The sequence below is a fragment of the Myxocyprinus asiaticus genome, chromosome 43 (assembly GCF_019703515.2).
Source record: "Myxocyprinus asiaticus isolate MX2 ecotype Aquarium Trade chromosome 43, UBuf_Myxa_2, whole genome shotgun sequence".
Lineage (NCBI taxonomy): Eukaryota > Metazoa > Chordata > Actinopteri > Cypriniformes > Catostomidae > Myxocyprinus > Myxocyprinus asiaticus.
Genome location: NC_059386.1, coordinates 35,704,977 through 35,718,868, shown reverse-complemented (window position 1 = coordinate 35,718,868; position 13,892 = coordinate 35,704,977). Strand labels below are relative to the sequence as shown.

Here is a 13,892-nt window from a genome sequence, read left to right as displayed (position 1 = left end):
TGGAAAATGTTGTAAAGGTATTTATGTGAAAATGAAGCCAATCCTGTATTCCAAACGTTATAAATAATGCCTTAGGAGGGCACTTCGATGGGAGAACAATTGTGAAAGTCACATTGGAAGATCGTTTCAAACTGAATTTCCAATCAAAATAACTTTGAGCACCACAACTTCAATCTTCTCAAAGCTCTCAGAGTGGATGATGAAGTATTTGAAAGCAATAGGTCATAGGGGTGATAAGTCTGAATAGAACACACCTCAGCTGTGGTGAAATCAGTGATGTCGACACAAGCTGTAGTTCCAACCACACAACTTTGTGACACAGTTTGCGAATGTTCGTTGGACTATGTTGGTAACGATGGAACTTGCGACCATAATTGTCTAACGATAGTTTTGGGAAACGCACCCCTGAATGATAATGTTGTGTTGAATTCTTTGATCGTAGTAAATGTGACTATGACTGTGATAGTTTAAACTTATAACATCTCATATTATCATAATGCATTCTAGTGTTTATGTTTCTGAGTTTGGCTGTGAGAGGAAATGAGACGAGGAAATGTATTTCTACAGACTCATATTGTGACCACATCTGCAGAATTTCTTCATGGGGAATCAGTATTTAGAGGTCTTCCTGTCAGTTCTTGGATCAGTATCACTTGAGCAGTCAGCAAGGTAAGTAAATGGTAACGTAAATGTCCGAGATATTTGACATCTTCATAAATTATATTTGATTATCTGACTCAGTAAAGAAATTTAAGTACAAATTCTATGAATGTATGAATGGAAAATGCAAGATGTATAAATACATGATTATGTAGGATTAGGTAGGATACATAAATATGACTCATGATGTGACATTTGACAAGTAATGTGATATTAACAGGATAAACGGGACGCTTTGGACAGCATCGGCTCAATCACAGCAATGGAGAATGATTATAAAAGTTTGGAAAATACAATAAGAGTGATTTCGCAGATCTTCTACTAACTTCTCGAAGTTTCAGGAAATGTCTTTGTTGTGTACATTGCTGGAATGAAGACCTCCTGTGCTGCTTTTCCACACTGATCTATATAATACGGTACTTTAATGATCACTGGCCACTTGGATCTGTCATGTGCAAGATTCATCCATTGGTTATGGTTGTCGACATGTTTGCCAGTGTCTTCATCTTGAGTTTGATTAGTCTGGATCGGTTTACACTGGTGACCACACCAGTTTGGGCTAAACATCATCGCAGACTTTTGCTTGCGTGGCTGTCCTGTGTAGCGGCCTGGGTCCTGGCTATAGCTCTTAATGTGCCCTTTGTGATATTAAGACACAATTATGTATATAATAACAAAACATACTGCATACATTTAAATTATAATAACTTTGAAACATTTGGCATGTTATGTGTTATTAACTTTGTGTTTGGTTTTTTATTCCTCTCATATGCATCACGACATGTTATGGATTCATCGCACGAAAGTTAGGCAGGAGTCGTTTCACTCTGGAAGAGCATTTTGCATCATGTCTGCTGTTATTGTGGCCTTTTTTCTGTGTTGGCTGCCGGTCCACACTGTGGATTTGAAATCCTAAAAATCTTTTGATGAAGAAAGAAACTCAGATACATCTTGGATGGCCTGAAGGTGAGTAAATTATCAGCAAATTTTCATTTTTGGGTGAACTATTCCGTTAATAACATTTTTGGATGGTACAGTATATAGTACACGTAAACTATGTAAACAAAAGGATGCACTGTACCGTGCGCGGTACATTGCACCTCAAAAGGTTTTTTACCGCCACGCAGTGGACATTTCACCTTGGAACTGCCGCGATATGTGTAATAAATCACATCATTTCTCAAAAATGTCACCACAGTCACATAATTTTCATGAGATCAGGCTAGAACCCCCATGTGACGCTGGAGAAGCTCTTCAAGCGCATGGCCCAAGCTCTGGTATGGCCGCAGGTGCAATGGGCAGTCCACCTTCTACCGCTGCTGACCAGGGAGGCATAACTCATGGCCCAACAACTCCCGGTCGACAAACTCCTGAGGTACCCTGAGCTGAAGAAAGCCATTCTGCAGCTGGTCAGCCACAGTCCCGAAGAGCATCGCTGGCGGATCTGAACCCTGATGCTGAGCGAAGTAGGCCACCCGTATGCCTTCTTTCAACAGCTCCGTGATGTCTGCCAGCGGAGGGTGCTGGCCAAGGAACAATTCATCGCCAAACAACAAAAGGAACTGCGGAGTGGGTCCAGTGCCACCGACCAGCGTCGCTGGATGAAGCAGTGAAATTGGCGGAGGACCATTTAGCAGCGTACCCGGGGGCCAGCGAGCCTCTCTCTCTCTCCCTGTCATTCCTTCCCCTCCCCCTCCCCTCCTCAAATCAATCAAATCACTTTTATTGTCACACAACCATATACACAAGTGCGGTAGTTTGTGAAATTCTTGGGTGCAGTTCTGTGCAACATAATAGTCGTGACAGTGATGAGACATACCAATTTACAATAAACATCAGATTTACACAACACAATTTAAAATCTAATATACACTTATTACACATAACACAATATACAAATAATAACATACAATGTACAGTATACAATACACACAATATAGAATACACATTATACAATATAAATAGTATATATAGTATATATAAAATATACAGTAGGTTGTATTGTACTTTATTAACATTCAGGCTGTCGGTTGATAGTAATTTGCCAGTGTGTTGTTAAGAGAGAATATAATTTATGACAGTCCGGTGTGAGATAATAAGATTAATAAAGTGCAGTGCTGATGTATTTTGATCGTGAGAGATCAAGAGTTCAAAAGTCTGATTGCTTAGGGGAAGAAGCTGTCATGTAGTCGGCTGGTGCGGGTCCTGATGCTGAGATGGTAGCAGTGAGAACAGCCCATGGCTCGGGTGGCTGGAGTCTCTGATGATCCTCCAAGCTTTTTTCACACACCGCCTGGTATATATGTCCTGGAGGGAGGGAAGCTCACCTCCGATGATGTGTCTGGCAGTTCGCACCACACTTTGCAGGGCTTTGCGGTTGTGGGCGGTGCTATTGCCGTACCAGGCGGAGATGCAGCCAGTCAGGATGCTCTCTACAGTGCTGGTGTAGAACCGTGTGAGGATGTGGCGGTTCATTCCAAACTTCCTCAGCCGTCTCAGGAAGAAGAGGCACTGATGAGCCTTCTTCACAACAGCCTCAGTGTGGAACAACCATGTGAGTTCCTCAGTGATGTGGACACCCAGGAACTTGAAGCTGCTGACTCTCTCCACTGGTGCTCCATTGATGGTGATGGGGCTGTGTTCTCTTTCTCTTCTCCTGAAGTCCACCACAAGTTCCTTTGTCTTACTGACATTGAGGGAGAGGTTGTGCTCCTGACACCAGTGTGTCAGAGTGTGCACATCCTCTCTGTAGGCTGTTTCATCATTGTCAGCGATCAGACCTACCACTGTCGTATCATCAGCAAACTTAATGATGGCACTGGAGCTGTGTGTTGCCACACAGTCATGTGTGTACAGGGAATACAGGAGTGGGCTGAGAACACAGCCCTGCGGGGCTCCAGTGTTGAGGGTCAGTGATGAGGAGACATTGCTGCCCATTCTAACCACCTGGTGTCTGCTTGACAGGAAGTCCAGGATCCAGCTGCACAGTGAGCTGTTTAAGCCAAGAGCCCGGAGTTTCTCATCAAGCTTGGAGGGCACTATGGTGTTGAATGCTGAGCTGTAGTCTACAAACAACATTCTCATATAAGTGTTCTTTTTCCAGGTGGGAGAGAGCAGTGTGTACTGTAGATGCAATGGCATCATCAGTGGAGCGGTTGTTGCAGTAAGCAAACTGCAATGGGTCCAGTAATGGAGGCAACACAGAGCAGATGTAATCTCTGATTAGTCTCTCAAAGCATTTGCTGAAGATGGGGGTCAGAGCAACAGGACGCCAGTCATTTAAGCAAGTGATTTTGGATTGCTTTGGAACAGGCACAATGGTGGATGTTTTAAAGCATGTGGGGACTACAGACAAAGAGAGGGCAAGTTTGAAAATGTCAGTAAAAACACCAGCCAGTTGGTTCACACACACTCTGATGACGCAGCCCGGAATGCCGTCTGGACCCGCGGCTTTGTGGATATTCACCCATCGGAAGGACTGGGTTACATCCGCTACAGAGATGGAGAGTGAACTAACCTCTGTAGCTTTGGCTGCGAGAGCTCTCTCCACGAGGGCGGTGTTATTTACCTCGAAACGAGCATAAAAAGTATTTAGCTCATCTGGGAGAGAGGCAGCGGTGTTCACGGCGGAGTTTTTATTCCCTTTAAAGTCTGTGATGATGTTAATTCCCTGCCACATGCTTCTAGAGTTTGTGGGGTTAAACTGTCCTTCAATCTTGTTCCTGTACTGATGTTTTGCTGTTCTGATAACTGGCTTGATTATGCTCCTCTGCGTTCCCGGAATTAAAAGCGGAGGTCCACGCATCAAGTGTCGCGTGAACATTGCTATTAATCCAAGGTTTCTGGTTCAGGTAGATTCGTATTGTTTTGGTTGGAACAACATCCTCTACGCACTTTCTGATGAAACACGTTACGCTATCAGTGTAAAGCTCGATGTCGTCATCAGAGGCGGACCGGAACATCTCCCAGTCTGCGTGATCAAAACAGTCTAGAGTCTGATTGGTCCGACCAGCACTGGATCGTTCTGAGGGCGGGTGCTTCCTGTTTCATTTTCTGCCTGTAAGCGAGCAGAATCAGAATGGAAGAGTGGTCCGATTTGCCAAGTGGTGGGCGGGGGAGGGATTTGTAGCCATCCCGGAAGGGAGAGTAACAATGGTCCAAAACCCGGTCTCCTCGTGTGTTAAAACTAATGTGTTGGTGGTATTTTGGTGCGACTGATTTGAGATTGGCTTTGTTAAAGTCCCCGGTCACAATGAACACAGCCTTAAGGTGCGTGGTTTCCTGCTTGCTTATAGTCCTGTACAATTCCTTGAGTGCCCGGTCTGTGTTGGCTTGTGGCGGGATGTACACAGCAGTGATAATGACCGCTGTGATTTCCCTCGGTAGCCAGAATGGTCGACACAGAAGCATGAGAAATTCCAGATCAGGAGAGCAGAAAGACTTGATAGAATGTACGTTCCTCTGATCACACCAGGATTTGTTGATCATAAAACATACACCACCACCTCTGCTTTTACCTGAGAGGTCTTTCGCTCTGTCCGCTTGGTGCATGGATTCAGGTTGTAACCAAACCTCTATTCATCAATGCTTGGTTCATAATGGGGCATTGGATTCAAATAATCGGGTGAAGGTGAGGTGTGTGCACAGGGATATTTACGATTATCCTGCAGTGACCGCCACTATTCTATTTCGGTGTCAAAAACATAACATTGAGGCCATGGTTAGATCCCACCTCACCCATCCACTTATTTTGGGTACTAATTGACCGGCTTTTCCCGAATTGTTAAAGGGGTTGAGTGTGGATGGGCCCTGTAATACACTGGAATGGTGTGGGGTGTGCAATGCACTGATGGGGAGGCGGAGCCGGGGCCGTCAACGTCAGCTACACGTCAGGTTTACATAAGGGAGGGGGAAGCCTCGGCTTCTCCAGCCCTTAGGGGAATTCCCACGGGGGATTTCCCTCTGGAGCAGACGTGAGACGAGACTCTTAAGCATGCGTTTGACCAAGTGAATGTAATTGATGATCAGTGCCTTCAGCCACGCATTGCACTCACATATCCATATGTCTCAATTATAAACGATCGGTTGTATCGAGTGATGCAGGATGCTCAGACAAAAGAAGATACAACCCAGTTGTTAGTACCAAGGAGCCGTCGGGAAATGTTGTTCCAGGTGGCTCATCATAGTGCAATGGCAGGTCACTTGGGACAGGGGAAAACACTAAGCCGTCTCATGGCCCGTTTCTATTGGCCAGGCATTCGCGGGGATGTTAGCCGGTGGTATGCGACATGCCATGAATGTCAGCTGGTGAATCCGCCAGCCACTCCAAAAGCATCATTGCACCCTCTTCCGTTGATCGAGATTCCCTTTGACAGAGTTGGCATGGACCTCGTTGGGCCATTACAACAGTCAGCACGCGGGCATCACTTTGTGTTGGTTCTGGTGGACTACGCAATGCGATACCCAGAAGCAGTGCCTCTTCGCAACATCTCAGCACATAGTGTTGCGGAGGCACTCTTCAGAATAATCTCCCGAGTGGGGATTTCGAAAGAAAGGAGGCAGGGCCGACATCGCAGGAGAATGTCCTCGGTGAGGGGCAGACAGGGTGCGGGACTTCGGCGGCCAGTTGGTGGCCGAGTCGCGCCGTGTCAGGATTTGTTTAATGGCCTCCATCTGCTTCTTCACCATCGAGATTTGATGTTATTTTTTTTTCTCTTTTTTTATTTGTATTTTTATTTTGGCGAAGTCCTCAACAGCTTCACCAAAGTGCCCCCCTTGGGAGACATCGTCCAACCCTGGGTGCTCGCCGTGACGTTCATCGCTCGTAGAGTGAGTTCGGTCACGGTGCGCAGTTCCTGCATGAGCCCTGGGTCGGTTCTACCCTCGTGCAGATCTTTAAGCACCTTGGCCTGGTGAAGCTGCAGGATGGCCATGGCATGCAGGGTGGAGGTGGCCTGACCTGCGGCGTTGTAAGCCTTCGCCACTAACGATGAAGAAAACTTACACGCCTGGGAAGGGAGCCATGATCGGTTCCTCCAGGTTGCTGCACCCTGTGGGCACAGGTGCACCGCCACGGCACGCTCTCGAGGGTAGTTAATGTGGACAAGCTCGCGAAGCATGTACAGGCGGAGAAAGGTGCCTTCCACGACTTTGCGAGCTCCTCGTGGACTTCCAGGAAGAAAGGCACTGGGGCGGGGCGCAGCTATGAGCCACGCTCTGAGCCCAGAAACCAGTCATCCAGCCACTAATGCTCAGGGAGTGATGGAGGGTTCCACTCAAGCCCGATGTTCGCAGCTGCCCGGGCAAGCAGGCTGCCAACTCAGTGTCCTCTTCATCCTGAGCTCTACCGCCTGAGAGCAGGAGCTCAGTAGACTCATCCACTTCATAAAGCAGGAGCCCACCCTCTGATGCTGCGATCGATAACTCATCCTCGTCGCGAGCCTCGAACGAGACATTAAATCCACCCTGAGGCGGACCGACTGCCTCGCTCGTGAACTCTACCAGGCAGAACGAACATGCTGGGGGATGGGAGGTCCGCTGAGTCGGCGGAAAAGCTCCCATATCAATATCCAAATTGCCCACGGCGCTCACCGACCCAGCCGCCTGAGTTTCAACACAGGATGGACCGGGTCAGGAAGAAAGAGCTTCATGGAGAAGAAAGAGAGCCGCGACCACAACGTTCTCATGGGCAAGTTCTCATAGTGAAAACATGACCCATCCACAAAAGCTGCCTCGGCGTGCTGGCGACCCAAGCACTCGAGACCATCTGGTGGGGAGAGATAACAGCCACACCCAGTAGCACAGAGTCAAAAGGACATCTTTAAAAAGACAGCAATCGTTTGTGCGAGCTCTTTTAGAGAAAATATGCTATTTTAAATATAATCTTTTTTTACACCTGTGGACTCAGCTGCTGAAGCAGCCAGGGGAAGCACAACACTTGACCATGCGAGGGTGACCGCTGATATGCGCCATAAAATCCAGCAGCGATAGCAAGGTGACAGGACGAACACACACATGTGCTCGGCTCCGAAGAACAAGTCTGAATGAGTGGTGCACGCCATCTCCTTTTATACCTGTATGTCCGGGCGGAGAGTGGCATGCAAATTCCACTCGCCAATTATCATTGGCCTTTTCTGAATAAGGCAAAGGTGATTGGGGCTCTCAAGAGCGAACCCCTTGTGTCACTACATCGACACAACGTCGAGTGAGTGACAGAGAGGGAACCATTAACATGCAAATTGTGCTTTACATATGTGAAATTTCTCTTTGGAAAATGTTGTAACAAAGATATTTATGCGAAAACAAAGCCAATCCTGTGTCCCAAACATCATAAATAATGCCTTAGGAGGGCACTTCGAAGGACAAACAATTGGACAGTCACGCTGGAAGATCGTTTCAAACTGAATTTTCAATCAAAATTACCACAACTTCAGCTTTTCAAAGATCTCAGAGTGGATGGTCAAGTCTTCGAAAGCAATAAGTCTGAATGTCAGTGTCCTCTTTGCTCCACAACGTTATCACTGCATGAGAAAAGGTACGTGTGGCATGAGAACAGTGTCAATTGCGTGACTCTGACACTCAATGCGTGAGAGTTGGCAGCCCTGGTTTCTACAGACTTATCTTGTGACCACATCTGCAGAATTTCTTCATAGGGAATCAGTATTTAGAGGTCTTCTTGTCATTTCTTGGATCAGTATCACTTGAGCAGTCAACAAGGTAAGTAAATGGTAACGTAAATGTCCAAGATATTTGACATCTTCATAAATTATATCTGATTATCTGAATCAGTAAAGAAATTTAAGTACAAATTCTATGAATGTATGAATGGAAAATGCAAGATGTATATATACATGATTATGTTGTTTAAAGGTAGGATACATAAATATGACTCATGATGTGACATTTGACAAGTAATGTGATATTAACAGGATAAACGGGACGCTTTGGACAGCATCGGCTCAATTACAGCGATGGAGAATGATTATAAAAGTTTGGAAAATACAATGAGAGTGATTTCTCAGATCTTCTACTGTCTGACGTTTCTCCTCAGAGTTCCTGGAAATGTCTTTGTTGTGTACATCGCTGGAATGAAGATGAAGAGGACCGTTAATACGATATGGTTCCTTGATCTAGCGATTGCAGACCTCCTGTGCTGCTTTTCCACATTGTACTATATAATACGGTACTTTAATGATCACTGGCCATTTGGATCTGTCATGTGCAAGATTCATCCATTGGTTATGGTTGTCACCATGTTTGCCAGTGTCTTCATCTTGAGTTTGATTAGTCTAGATCGGTTTATCCAGGTGATCACTCCAGTTTGGGCTAAAACATCGCAGTCGCATCGCAGTCTGTTGCTTGCACGACTGTCCTGTGTAGTGGCCTGGGTCCTGGCTATAGCTCTTAATGTGCCCTTTGTGATATTAAGAAGAACCTTTATATATAATAACAACACATACTGCCTAGTTGTTGGTCATAATGACTTTAAAATATTTGGCATGTTATGTGTTATTAAATTTGTGTTTGGTTTTTTGATTCCTCTCATATGCATCACGACATGTTATGGATTCATCGCACGAAAGTTAGGCAGGAGTCGTTTTCACTCTGGACGAGCGTTTCGCATCATGTCAGCTGTTATTGTGGCCTTTTTTCTGTGTTGACTGCCGTACCACACTGTGTTGTTGATCCGGATGTTTGGTGTGAATCAAAGTATCATGGTGGCCAGTAGACTTTTCCCATTGGTCATCTCTTTGGCGTATTTCACCAGCTGTCTGAATCCAGTTCTGTATTTTTTCATAGGGCAGGATATTAAGAAGTTTAAGTTTTCAATAAAGTTAAAACATGTTTTTGAAAGAGCTTTCTCTGAGGAGGGGACACAAATACCACAATCCACCGAGGCACAACAAATGCAATCATTGTAGTTTGAAAAGTATAATAAATCTTAATAATAAATCTTTCATCAGAATATCTTTTGCCTCTTCTACACAAATTTTTTTCTTTTCAAAACTATCACATATCGCAATCTGAAATGTCTGATGTGTAAAATGAACTGATGTAAAATGATAAAACATAACAGGTAGTGTATTCTAGAACTTTTAGGAAGTGTGTCTGGTGTCCTGTGCATTTCATTTAGATTTATTTAAAGTATCAATAAGTAATTTTTCAAGTTTAGATTAAAAATATATCCTTCAGGTAACAACTGCATGTAACCATGGTGTAAAATATACTGTGTAGAAACATTTGCAATGTAACGTGGAGAATATAGAGAAGGAATTTGCCCAAAACTTTTTTATTTTTTTTTTATTATTATATTTTATTTGATAAAGAATTGTTTATGTCTGTTGAATTGAAATAAACTGGTTCATGGAAGTGTGTGTGTTCCTTCATGCTAAAATGGGTCATTCTACAAAATTCATAAAACTTTTTTTGTTTGTTTTTTTGTTTGTGGACTGACCCCAGTACTGTGTCTCTGACTTCTCACTGATGTATAAGCTGGTTTTGATTAAATGTCACATTACATTCTCTTTCAAGAAGCACAGTTTAAATTAGAATCATGCTTGTTTAATTATTAAAAAAAATTAATGAAAAGGTTACTCAGTATTATTGTTTCCTGCTAATGTGATATTTCTCTAAAATATACAGATGAAAATGATTCAGGGGGGAAATATAGAGAAACAAATCGATGTGACCAAGTTGCAGAAAATCTGACTAAACAGTCCTAATATACAGTATGTAATATGCTCTTGTGAATAATAGTTTCAAGATGCATGAATCAATGTCAATTCGACTCTGGCCATCTTCTGCTGAACTCTAGTTAGGGTATATCTATTATACAATGAAAAATTGCACACGGGTAGAAAATATTATAGAGTTCACTTATCTCAACTTGATAAACCGTACACACTTATTTCTGCATATATTCAGTGTTTATAAATTTACATCAGTTCTTAACCATCTTTCTGACTGACTTTAAACCGATAGTGTGTGTATGAGAGAGAGAGAGAGAGAGAGAGAGAGAGAGAGAGAGAGAGAGAGAGAGAGAGAAAGAGAGAGAGAGCAACTTAAAGCAGATCAAAGGCCTTTTTTGACTTTTTGACTTACATTTGGTTTTTGACAGTTGAAGTTTTAATTAATGAGCATTTAATCACGTCTGATCAGTTAGAAAAGATATAACACACTATGCCAGAACAGTTTGAAGGTCTGTACCAAGTTTAGTGGATGTACCTTAAACGCTTTAGGAGGCGTTAATGTTAGAATTTTTGGTCTTGGTTTAGGGATTTTGAAAAAGATCACATCTTTTCAAGATCACATTTATTTTATTATTAATAATAAATAATTAATACATGTTTTTTATTTACATGTTTGTAATGGCATTATCAATGTGAGTGATGGTAATATTCTGTCTAGAAGGCTACATCAATAAATGATTCAAGACACTTAAGTTATGGTTAAAGAATATTACACTGATACATAATGCCATGCTTTCTTTGGAAGAGAGCAAGTGTTTTGAGTACTTTAGGATGATTTTCATTCATCCCACTGACTCGAGGCTTTTGAATTCGTTCAGCAAAGAGATGCATTCAGATTTGTTCTCTGATCCCTTTAATAACCACTTCTTTAGATTATCTTTACGCCAGTAGGTATAGTGACACATGTCTGTAATGTGTAATGAGGAGTGAGTCGTTGACTCAAATGATTCGTTAAAAAACTCTGAGTCGACCAAAACAATTGAAGTGAAAGAAAGCAATTTGTTCACTTAAAAGATTCATTCAAAACACCAATTTGTTCAAGAACAAAACACTATAGTGTTTAATACATACACTTAAGTGGAACAAACAAGATTGGACAAAATGATGTAAGTATGACGAACAATAGATTCACGTGCATTATGCTAAATGCTAATAATGAAAATAATGTGAGCTGCTAGCAAATGATGGCTTACAACCTGTGAAACCACAGTAAGAAACCATGTTTTCCACACACGCATTAAAAACAAGTACCGCTCTAAACCATGGATTGACATGATCTCATGCTCTCAGAAAGAGGCTAAATCATCACAATGAATACAGTACACGTTATATCGGTATAAATATAGTGTGTTGGGGATGAGGTGGGGTATAAAAGCCCCTGCTCTAGATTATGTTTTTATGATGATTTCATACAGGAGGAAAAAATGATTCAATCTAAACTCTTAAAATCTCTTGCACCCTTTGAGCTTTTCTTATTTGCTCTTCTCTCATGCTCTCCATCATGTGCTGGTTTCGAAATTGAAGCTTCTGAATCCACTCCTCACGTAACCTGCAAAGAAAACTTGCAGTATTTATGATGAAAGTGTTACCACATTGATGTCTCTCTGACACAGGAAATTAATCAAAGCCACAAGCTGCTCATGCAACAGCTCATAAACCAAACATGCTGATCTGTTTCTGTGGCTTTAGGTGCCAAATTGTCCAGACTGTCTGTCACTTCATGCTACTAGTTTTCCAGTTCATGAATAAATCATGATACTAAGAAACCCAATAAACTATAAAAGGTAATTCTGACATTATATCTCACAATTGTAACTTTATTTCTCACAAACACAAAATATGAAGTTGCAATCATCTGATATAAAGTCACAATTGAGAGATATAATTATAACTCGCAATTGCAATAAATAAAGTTGCGGGTTTTTAATCACGCAATTGCAACTTTACTTAAATTCTCGCAATTTCAACTATTTCTAAAAATTGAGACTTTATTTCTCGCAATTTCAACTTTATATCTCACAATTATTAAATATAAAGTTGTTATGATGATATATAAAGTTGCAATAACTAGATATTAATTCTAGACAAACTTTTTATATCATGCAGTTGTGACTATTTTTCACAATTTTGATTTTATATCTTGCAATTTCGAGATCTTGCAACTTTCATTTTTATATTTAAGAGCAATTGCGAGATAGAAACTTTTATATCACACAATTGTGACTTTTTGTTTTGCATTTACGAATTGATCATGCAACTGCGACTTTGTTTCTCACAATTTATACTTTATATCTCGTAATTAAGGGAAACATACATTATTTTTCACATTTTCTTCTTTATATTTTGCAATTTAGAGATATAAAGTCGCGATGCGAGATTGAAACTTTTATATCACACAATTGCAACTATTTTTCACAATTAAAATATATATACTGTATATTCGCAATTACGAGTTTATTTTATGCCATTGCGACTATTTTCCTTGCAATTACAACTTTATTTCCCACAATTTCAACTTTTCTCTCACAATTGTGACTGTATTTCTCACAGTTTTTACTTTATATCTTGTAATACTGAAATATAAAGCCGTGATTGTGAGATTTAAACTTTTATATCACGCAATTTCTCACAATTGCAAAAATATTTAGCAGGGAATTGTGATTATATCTTGCAATTACAAGTTTATTTTACTCAGTTGCTACTTTATTTCTTGCAATTTCTACTTTATTTCTAACAATTGCGACTGTATTTCTCACATTTTACATTCATTACATTCATAATAAAGTGAAATCTACATTATTTTTCGAATTTTCAAATTTATTTCTTGCAATATTAAGATATAAAGTCGCAATTGCGAGATTTTAACTTTTATGTCACACAATTGCGACTATTTCTCGCAAATGCAAATGTATCACGCAATTGTGACTTTATTTCTCAAAATTGCATGATATAAAGTCATAATTACGAGTTTATATCACGCAATTGCAACTATTTCTCACAACTGCAACTCTATATCTTGCAATTTCGAGATATAAAGTCGCGATTGCAAGATTAAAACTGTTATATAACGCAATTGTGACTATTTCTCACAATTTAAAAATATAAAGTTGCAATGGCGGGATAGAAAGTTGCAATAGCTAGACATAAACTTGTAATTGTAGACAAATTTTTTATATCACGCATTTGTGACTATATTCTCACAATTACGATTTTATATCTCACACTTTCAAATTTATTCCTTGCAATTATGACTCTATTTCCTGGAATTGCAACTTTATATCTTGCAATGTTGAGATATAAAGTCGCAACTGCAAGATTTAAACTTTTATATCACGCAATTGTGAATAATTCTCACAATTACGAGTTTAATTCACGCAATTGCGACTTTATTTCTCTGAATTGTGATAAAGTCAGAATTACCTTTTTTTTTTAATTCCGTGGCAGCCTCAAGGCACCATATGATACATATGGTTTAAAAGTGCA

General features: G+C 41.1%; 2 protein-coding genes across 3 annotated transcripts in view; both read left to right on the top strand.

The window, feature by feature from the left end:
* Positions 1–10,041, top strand: part of LOC127433969 (C3a anaphylatoxin chemotactic receptor-like) — a 118,532-nt gene extending 108,491 nt beyond the window's left edge. For both annotated transcript variants that reach the window (XR_007895962.1, XR_007895961.1), the window contains exon 3: positions 9,853–10,041. The gene's annotated coding sequence lies outside the window, so the exon portion shown is untranslated. The remainder of the gene's footprint in view (positions 1–9,852) is intronic.
* Positions 335–9,858, top strand: LOC127433977 (C3a anaphylatoxin chemotactic receptor-like). The gene is made up of 2 exons (XM_051686382.1): positions 335–669; positions 8,711–9,858. The coding sequence occupies exons 1-2, from the start codon at positions 602–604 to the stop codon at positions 9,318–9,320; spliced, it is 678 nt and encodes a 225-aa protein (XP_051542342.1). The 5' UTR covers positions 335–601; the 3' UTR covers positions 9,321–9,858.
* Positions 10,042–13,892: the final 3,851 nt, after the last annotated feature.